Below are 9,968 nucleotides of genomic sequence, written 5' to 3'. Positions count from 1 at the left end.
GTTTCGACTCCCGAGCTTTTGTGCGGTTGGCCTATTTATGACCTCTGACCCGCCATAAAGATTTCGTATATGAAGAATTTTTTTCCTTTTTTAATGGTTCTGCCCTGCTTATTCTGTGAAATGCTGAATCGGTTTATGATTAGTTTCGACGTTCGTTTGATTGCTTTCAATTATTTTTTTCTTTTCTATTTTGTTTTTTTCATGTCTGTCTCGACGGACTCAACGTTCCCAGAATGAACTCCATTATAATTATATTACAGACTGTGAGATTTCCATAAGAATGTGTCCACTGGTAATTTTTTTCTTCGCTATGTCTTTTGTTCCCAAATGTTTCTATATTTTCAAAACCAAATTATTTCGCCACTTTTACCAAGAACTAATTAACTTACGACGATTTTTTTGTGTGTACACTGCCCTGCTCTTAAATTACGTACTGACAATGAATCATCTACCTATTTTTATTCATTTATTTTTTTGTGTTTTTGTTTCGTCCACAGACAATTTATGTTATTCCGACTATTGAACAATTGGAAAGTAAAACTGCATCGGAAAATGGAGCAATCTTTTTTTGGTACGTATACGCAATCATATTTATGGTATGGCACAATATGCTCGCTTTTGTGTACATGTGTGCTCATACATTTCCATCGCATGTATGAGAACGAATTTTCATTTCATTTTTTATTTTACTTTTTTTATCCATACCTTTCCCCAGCCCGAGGTGAAATAAATCTCCGGAATATATGCATGAGGCAGACCCAGTACAGTTATGTAAATCACATAGCTATTGGAACGGCGTATTTCACGTCTTCGTAGGAAGGTCCGCCTACATTTTCTGCGGGAGACAAAAGCTGCACGAGTTTGCTTATTTAATGCTTTCCTGACTGGTTCATTATTTTCAAAACAGTTTAGTTTCGTATGTAATTGTTTATTTTGGTATAATAACATATATCATGATTCCCACGTTGCTTATATATTGATTACTACTCATGTAAAATATTGTTTCTCATAATTGCTATATAAAAGCAGGGGCTGGTAATTCCATATGTAAGGCCTATATCATTAACGATGTATAGTTATCATCCATTTTCTTTCCTCCACTCTCGCTCTCAGATTCTCCATGCCTGCCTGTCTCCTTGCTTGCTTGCCTGCTTTCTTGCTTGTCTGCCTGCTTGCTTTCTTGCTTACTTCCCTGCCTAACTGCTTGCTTTCTTGCTTGCCTGCCTGCCTGCTTGCTTGCCTCCCTCCCTCTATCCTTCCCTCCCTCCCTCTATCCTTACTCGTATTTATATTTCACTTCTTTTTCACGACGATCTATTGGTTAAAGACAGATGCCCCCCCCCCCCACACACACACACAAAGGCTTGGCTAACTGATTTATTTCATTTCCCAAATGCAATTATTTTGTCATTTATGAACTGCTGTGAACTAGAGATAATTAAACGTAAAAAACACATACATTGATTCTTAACCGTACGGTATACCATGTAATATGTCGAAAAAGTAAGTTTGCGGCATATAGTAATTACATATATTAAGAGAGGGGAAGAGGGGGAGGTATGGTGGATGTGAACCGGTGTTGTAGTGGTATAAAAATGAACATTTGTAATAAACGCTGATTGTCTGAGCGTGATTGGAGCTGATGTGATTAAATATCTCCTTTACATATATAACGGATTTGCCGTAGGGATAGTTTTTTAATGAAAATGTGAATTATTTTTTAATTGGCAAAAAATTGAGTTTACGTAATGCAGATTCACTTTACCCTGCCATGGATTTTAATTATTTAAGGGATTATACAGGCAAATCCAACATTCTGGGTACTCCATACTATAATAAAACATTACTATGTAATGGTTTATCATATGTCGGTAGAATTAAATACATAAAGAAACAGACAGACTGCCAGATAGATAGAGACACTGATTGACTAATTGTGAGAAAGATAGAGAGACTGACTGAGAGATACATAAGTAGCTAGACAGGTAGGTAGATAGAGAGAGAGAGACAGATATCAAATCAAATCAGATGGGCAAGATAAAGGTTGGTTTTGTGCAGTGTGGCCAAGATTTTTGTTCAACATTATTGAATGATATAAAAGAGAGAGAATGTGTTGAATATTAACTCTTCAGGGATCATTATTTTGTAATTCTGTTTCATATGTTATAAATGCAGCCTGTCATCTCTTTGCCTTAATATGAATGTATAAATATAAGATCAGAAAGAAAATCAAGGAAATGGGCAATAAACAACGCAACGTAAATATTAGCGTGAGTATAATGCGCGTGTTATCAATATTTTACATAATTCATGTATGTAATATTAAAATTATAGTGAAAAGGGTAAATCAAAAATAGGGTTTTATCATCACAACTATTTGATCACAAAAAAGGAATATAATATTAATTACAAGTAAGGACATAATGATCATATGAATACGTGATGAATGGTAACAAGCTGACGAGTGAAGACTCAATAAAATTAATTGAATATCGACAAAAGAGGAAGTCATCGTCAAACATCTTATTAGATTTGCTTCTTCCTTGGACACGAACTCAAACTTTACTCAGCAACAATATTTCCTTTAAAAGCTCTCGAAGAAAGCCTTTTAAAACTCTTGACTTCACCGTTACAAGGCTATTTCCATGCCTTACAGCCAGTAATGGCAGAACATTAACCCTCCATTAATTTGTCATTAATCAGCCAAAACGTCAGCTCAAGTCTCTCACGTTCATCAATATAACTTGATAATGGCATTAACAGCATTCCGGCCGCAAACAGAAGAAGACAATGTGTGTAACTTTGTAAATTGTTGCTGTAAGTTTTCATTTTATTTTGCAATTTCGCAGTGATTGCTTCTGAGGATAACAATACTTTGGCATTTTAAATTACACGAGAAATTAGTTTTGGTAATCACGATTATTATAGTCTAATAATAATGCTAATATTATAATCATACCAAGAGCATACATGATGCCTAATATTATTGCCGCTGTTAATAATGATAATGATAATTTCACCGATGAAAATGCTTGTAATGATAATATTAATATCATATCGATAATGGAAATAACAATTATGGCAATGGCAGATGTCAGCAACATTAATGCTAATAAACATAAACGTGATAAGAAGTCACACAAAAAGTATGGAAATGACAAACAATAATAATATCGAATATGTGAACTGATAATGGTCATATCACTAACAACAATCATGATAATCATAAGTGAATATATCAATATAAAGTATTATGTTAGTATTTATGATAACGATGATTATTATTATGCTACTTGTTACCATTATTAATCTAATCATTAATAGCATTATCCTTATATACATTTATTATTGTTATCACTTTCAAAAAATAATGATAACAATTTTATTAGTATTATCGACAACTAATACAACTTTTATTATCATTGTAATAATTGTCAAGGGAATTCCATAATAGTGACAAATAGCCTAGGCTATATAGTGGTGTCCGTGGGATGGTGAGCAGGTACCAAGTGAAGCACAACATAGTTCATACTATTGAATCTCGAGATTTTATTGTCGCTGTCACCACCCAGAGAGTTAAGGTATGGGAACATAGCGCTTGAAGTGGGTGACTAATCAAATGTAAAGGAGGAGTGTAAGGAATGAGGAATTAGTGTGTTGACCAGGTCCCGGATTCACTAACATACGATCGTAACGCATTTACCAGGAGCCATTTACCACCACAGGTACCAGTAATGGTAAAGTGGTATTCACTAAGCAACGGAAACTCACCTTGTCAGTGTTACAATCGTAAATCGAAATTACCACTCTAGTTCCAATAGTAGCCAACAGATGGCAATCTTGACGGTCTAGTTAATTAATTGGACCAATTAGCGGGCACCATACACAATGCTTTAGGCTTGTAAACAAAGACCTAACAGAAAAGCGCGTTTTTTTTTTTTTTTTTTTTTTTTTTTTACATTACTGCAAGAATGTCTTCAGTTTCTAAGAAAAGGAGGCCAAACTTAACCCATGATGAGCTCATGGTGCTCATTGCAAATGTTCAGCTTCGCCAGATCTTAGAGGAGCCCCTGACTGCCACCGTGACACATCAAATGAAACTGAAAGCATGGGAGGAGGTGACAGCAGTGGTCAACGCGACGGGCAAGACGCTGCGAAGTCCCGAGGAAGTGAAGCTGAAATACATCGATTTCAAAAGCCACACGAAGAAGCTGAACTTCAGAAAAAAACTGCAAACCGCCACATGTTAGTTTAAATGCCAGGAATATGAAGGCTTAACTATTCAGCGCATAATAATAGATAAAGCTTAAACTTTGAAATTAGAAAATTGTTTTGAATAAAATCATAGTTCTGCATTAGTGATTTGTCTGAAATATCCTCAGATTATCTGACATTATTGCTGTATAATGTTTTCTGTAATAGTATTGGAAATATTCATGTAATAATATTTGTAGAAGGAGGTCCATCCATAGCTCCACCTCAGACTCCTGCTGAGGAGGCCATGGCCCAACTTATAAAACCCAGCTATGGTATATGGCATTTCTAATTCTCTGCAGTCAAGAGTCTGCTGAAGCTGTTGCTGAAATCAGTAAGTAAGCCTGAATCTAATTTGGACTTATATCTGATACATATTGGAAGTTATCGTGGTAAGCTTTTGTTCTTGTACGTAACAAACTGATAATGTGATGTCACATGTAATTATTGTTTATTGCAGCAGTCACATGGTGTCATGATGGACACACTATATGTAGTACATTGGATTAATTTAATGTTCTTTTCCGGCAGCAGCCGTGTATTTTGAGGAGGATGAACGTCTTTCTCCCATCACCGCTGAGCCAGTGACAGAAACAACAGTATGCAGTAGGCCTAGCAGCAGGAGTTCTGGTTCAGCGCAGCAACCGTTATCAGCTCGCATGATGAAGGTACAGGAGGGTATCCTCGATGAGGTTCGAGGAATTCGCAATGCCCTGGAGGGCCAGACAACAGATCTTCGGAATATTAATGCAACATTGCTTGAGTTTACAAGCATTTTGAGGACTAGCAAGAAACCATAATGTGTATCTATTGTGAAATTTTGTACCTTCTCTTTCTCTCCGTGTGTTTGTGTGTGGCCTTCCTTTTATCTCCCTCTCATTCTCTATGCCCCCCCCCTCTCTCTATGTCTCTGTTTCGATCTTTCGTTCTCTGTTAGTCTCTCTCTCTCTCTCTCCCTCCCTCTCTACGTCGTTTCCTCTCTTTGTTGCCCTCTCCCTCTCTTTCACGTCTTCCTTACTCTTCTATCGGTCTTTTGTTATGGCTTGTCAGATGTTAATAAATGTTGAAATAATAGTGCCTTTGCCTTAGGTCACAACAAATCCTTGAAATTTAAATGTGGCATCCATACATTTCCTTATAAATATGTGGCATTGCATTTTTGTTTTTTTTTTGTTATATATATATTTATAAAAGGAAACATTGTCACACAGGAAAAACAGGCATAACTATTGGTTCACAAGCGTATTTATTTACACAGATATATTTGCACATTACAAAATTATTCCTTCCTATATGAATGACAAATATTTGCTACGGGAAAAGCTATAGAAATACAAACTCAACTAACATATAATCATCTTTGGTAGAAAATAAGACATAAATATGAAAAACCCTCTCCTGCTGAGCACTTCTCTCAGGAATGAGATTCATCACTGCTTCCTCGTATGGGTCGTCATTTTCTAGATATCTTGGAAAAGGATGCCTCTTTTGACACAGATATTGTGCAGAAGCATATAACAAGCATGGCTACTGTTGTAGCGTACTTCTGCTGCCGTTCTTGATTCTGCTAGAGGTGTCATGATGCAAGTTTTAAGAGGAGATCCTGAATCCCCTGCAAGACAACAATAAAGTACTTTGGTCAATAGCATGCAATTAAGATTCTTGAACGCTTTTAAGGCGTCTGTACTGTAGTATACAAGAATATGAAAAAAGGGTAGCGTATATGGATGGTTTCTTCAACTTTATATATCTATGACTTTACAAATGTATACATGTACATGTATATCTCTATCAATATATCTATCTATCTATATATATATACTTACCAAGTAAGTATGAGTGCCCAAACTGTTGTTCTTGGAAGTGTCGACGCAAAATGCTGTCATTCCAGATGTAGGAATCATGCACACTTCCAGGGAATTTTGCAGAAAAACATAAAATTCTCGAATTTGCATCCGATACTACTTGAACATTAAAAAAATGGACCCTCTTTCTATTCAGATAAAGATGCTCTTGCCTTGGAGCTTTGATTGGAATGTGGGTACAGTCAATGGCCCTCAGCACGTTTGGGAAGCCACAAACTGCGAAGACGTCCTGTTCGATTTTCTGGATTTCTTCCCTCCTACGAGGCATCTTCATACCCCCCTGGCCTATGTTGAAAATAGCATCAGTCACAGCATTTATGATGCGAGACACACTGGACTGGCTATTTCCAAGTCCCCTATCACACTGAAAGCTGCCACTTGCGTAGACTCGCAAGGCAACCAGCGCTTGTGTGGCCACGTACTGAGTGGGACCTGTTGGTGTGTCTTGAAATATCGGCCCCGATGCTTTCGCACAGCCACTGGATTTCATTGCGAGGGAACCTGTAGTATCTGTAAAATATTAGGCTTAGATCACTGGTCAGCGAATTGTTACTTCTTAATCTCCGATATTTAATAGTTTTTGTACCAAATTTCATAGAAAATGCCACTTTTTCAATACCTTAACAGATGGGCATCACTAACAGCCAGAGGGTTAAGTCTGTCTTTGAACACCCTTTCTCTCCTCAGTCGGTCATGTTCCTGTGCCCATAAAAGCTCCATTCTGCAATTGCATTAAATACACATCATGAGTCAGCATATCTATGAGTTCAAATAAGTGTGTGTGTGCGTGTGCGTGTGCGCGTGTGTGTGTGTAGCCTTTATATATATATATATATATATATATATATATATATATATATATATATATATATATATAATATTTATTGAAGGCAGATATTTTTCAGTATTCCAAACATTTCCTTCTTGATATTACATCTCGTGACTCTCATTAAAATCTTCATTTAATTGTATATATGGAAAATGCATATTGGTAATAGTGTTTTATTTTATGCACATTTGTTTTGAGTACGTTTTGTATTAAAAACGCGCCAAGGTATCAGAGTTGCCAGTCGGTGTGTGTCAGATTTAGGTACACTGTTTATACAACTAGGATAAAATATTATGCGTATTAGAGTTTAAGTGTTGACTTTTTCAGGCTTGACGCATAATACAGCCTTCGTGCGGATTAACAACACTGCTCAGGCTTTAACGGTCGTTGTTTTACGAAGCGAGCGGTGCAGTTCTTATCCTCGGAGCAAAGAATTCAAGATCAACTAAACCCTTGATTAAGAGGATCATTTTTCTTTGTCCCCAAACATGTTCGTCACTAATTATCGTCAGTCATGGAGCTTGCCCTAGCTCGGTTTAGAGTTTGTTGCTCTTACCAGTTCGTAGCTGCTGCTGCAATAGTTTCACGTAGCTGTTACCAATTTATGCATTAAGTTTCTCTTATTTTAAATGCTAACTAGTTACAAGAGAAACGTATCTTAGGAGTCATTTATCTACCGATGCTACGTAATATTCACACTGGGCCGTAGGCCTATGTCTCCCTAAGATTTCGCAGGGTTATTATTCATCCTGATTTCATGTGAAATTAGCATAATTTTGCCCTGTTCATGCGGTATTAAATTCCAATCATAATACATAAACAACCCCAAAAATACTTTAGAAATTAACCTATAAGCAGAAAAACACGTGAAGAGCTCGATTTCTCTGCATTTACCAGGTGACATACCAGTGCTTTGACCACTGGTAAAATTTACCATGGTAACACCGATGGTAAGTTGTTAGTGAATACCACCGCTATCTATTTCCCATGGTAACTATAGTTACCAGTGATTTTACCATCCTAAGTGCGCTAGTGAATCCGGGCACAGGAGAGGCGTGTGCGAGGAACTATTGGCCCAAACACAATGTAGTTAAAAAAAAAGAAACATTGTTAATGAAATCATAGAAAAAAAGAAAGTAATAAAATCTTAATCGTCATTTTGATATACTAAAAACTGATGCAGAAAAAAAGGTATGCCTCTTTGCCTACACTTTCAATTTTCAAAATTATTAGAAAAAAAATAAGGTTAATGTTCATCGACATACATCGCTTGCGTGCGATGTGTTCGAAGATTTTAGAGATGATAAAGGTGAAGGAGATTGGGCGATGATTTGATGGGTCAGTCTAGTCACCTGCCTTAAAGATGCCGACTGCGCAGAGCCAGGCGATGGGAGGGATGTTCGGATGGAGTGTGTGATGGTTTGGAGAATGAGGGGCTCAGGTTTTCAGGAAGAATGAAGGGATTTTATGAGGTCCAGTTGATTCGTGCCAAGGAACTAATATTGTGGGAAACGACCTCACGAGACCCACACTTGGTAACAAAACATGATGTAGAAGCAGGATCAAAGGGCTGGGGGTTGTTGACTGAAACAGTGCTGATCTGGCAGTGCCACAGAGTGGCCTTTATTGCTAAGAGTATTCATACATAAAAATATATATATGGAAAATAAGTACTTTCTCTCTGATGATGTAAAACTATATTAAAAATATAGCATTTCTCTAATTCAAATTCAGAAAATATATATTGTACTCAACAAAAAATATAGATATTCCTTATCTAAGAAATAAAACAAAGGAACTGAGGGTAAACCCAGAAAACGTAGAGTTCTGAGCATCAAGGGGTAACTAACATATTTAACAAATATTACAGGTCATGATAGGTGGGTTGGAGCTGTTTAGGATGTTCGGTGTAATGGGGTTTTATGCTTTGTACTCATGTGGTAACAAGGATCTTATGACCTTTCAAGTACAGCTATATGTGCAATGTCATGTTTGAACATTACATTGGGGAAAAAATCCCAAACTTGTTTCTTAAATTACCTGTGAGATAGCTGATGTGTTCACTTTCGGCCTTCCTAGTGTTTTGGGCAAATGATTTTGGAATGCTTTATAGGTGGCCTAGTTCTCTGGTGTATTGACTTATTGTCTGTAGTCTGTTTTCTACGGTGTTGTCTGCATTGGTCTATGAAGAACCAGGAGAGTGTAGGCTCACTCGGTGTTTTTGTGGAATGTAGTTGGTAATGGGAGTGGGTATGGAGTGCCAGGGTGTTCCAGTTTTCGTTGAGATTGAAGGGTCAGGAGACGGAAAATTTTCATCGTAAGTCATTTTACATTAAAAAATATATATATACATGTCAGCTCTAGAGCAGAGTAAGATAGGTTCTTGTCCTCAAAGTTGTCTAGTCGGTCGGAAGATTGCATCAACAAGAATGATGTCATGGTCACTTAGTGCTAGAATAACCTCGATGTTTGCTGCGAGAGCAATGGGAATTGTCACTGATGTAAAGGGTGTAATTGTGGGGCGTAGGTGATGTAGGTGTTGAATCTCTAGGTTTGGGGTGGGGGACATTGCAAGGTACAGGTTTGTAGGGTTCTTAAGGTGGGTATTGTGCATAAGGGTTCTTGTGTCTGTAAGTAAGTTGAAGTAGTTCAAAGATTAAATAGAAAAAAAAGAGGTGAAATATGGGAGCATCAATAGAGGTGCACCTGCTGCAAATCTACAATGCTATTGTTAACTATTCCATTGTATGTCTGTGAAAACAATCGGTTGCAGCTGACATATCAACCAGCATGCTGCAGACCGGATATAACAGATAGCACATTGGATGGTCCTGTGCCCTTGATTCACTTTTTATAGCACGTATAGGTATTTTAGCTGGTAAGAGCCGGGGTTTACAATAGCACCAACATCTCCACAGTTAATCAAGAGATACATTATTTGTTTAACAAGAAATATTGTTTTATGGTTCGTTCTGAAGCGGCTTGTCAATAAGTTGAGTGCTTGTGTGTTCCTTAGAAGA

The 9,968-nt window shown here is 37.1% G+C and overlaps 2 protein-coding genes across 2 annotated transcripts; one reads left to right on the top strand and one right to left on the bottom strand.

Moving 5' to 3' along the window:
• Window positions 1-3,971: 3,971 nt before the first annotated feature.
• LOC113813031 (uncharacterized) lies at window positions 3,972-5,054 on the top strand. The gene is made up of 3 exons (XM_070133621.1): window positions 3,972-4,245; window positions 4,557-4,646; window positions 4,786-5,054. The coding sequence occupies exons 1-3, from the start codon at window positions 3,972-3,974 to the stop codon at window positions 5,052-5,054; spliced, it is 633 nt and encodes a 210-aa protein (XP_069989722.1).
• A 660-nt stretch (window positions 5,055-5,714) lies between these two features.
• On the bottom strand, window positions 5,715-7,081 carry LOC138864963 (putative nuclease HARBI1). Its single transcript, XM_070133620.1, has 5 exons — window positions 7,035-7,081; window positions 6,739-6,840; window positions 6,272-6,598; window positions 6,081-6,163; window positions 5,715-5,866 (listed from the first exon to the last, which is right to left on the bottom strand). Exons 1-5 carry the CDS (start codon window positions 7,079-7,081, stop codon window positions 5,715-5,717), a joined length of 711 nt encoding a protein of 236 aa, XP_069989721.1.
• Window positions 7,082-9,968: the final 2,887 nt, after the last annotated feature.

The sequence above is a fragment of the Penaeus vannamei genome, chromosome 19 (assembly GCF_042767895.1).
Source record: "Penaeus vannamei isolate JL-2024 chromosome 19, ASM4276789v1, whole genome shotgun sequence".
Lineage (NCBI taxonomy): Eukaryota > Metazoa > Arthropoda > Malacostraca > Decapoda > Penaeidae > Penaeus > Penaeus vannamei.
This window is presented reverse-complemented; position numbering and strand designations above follow the sequence as displayed.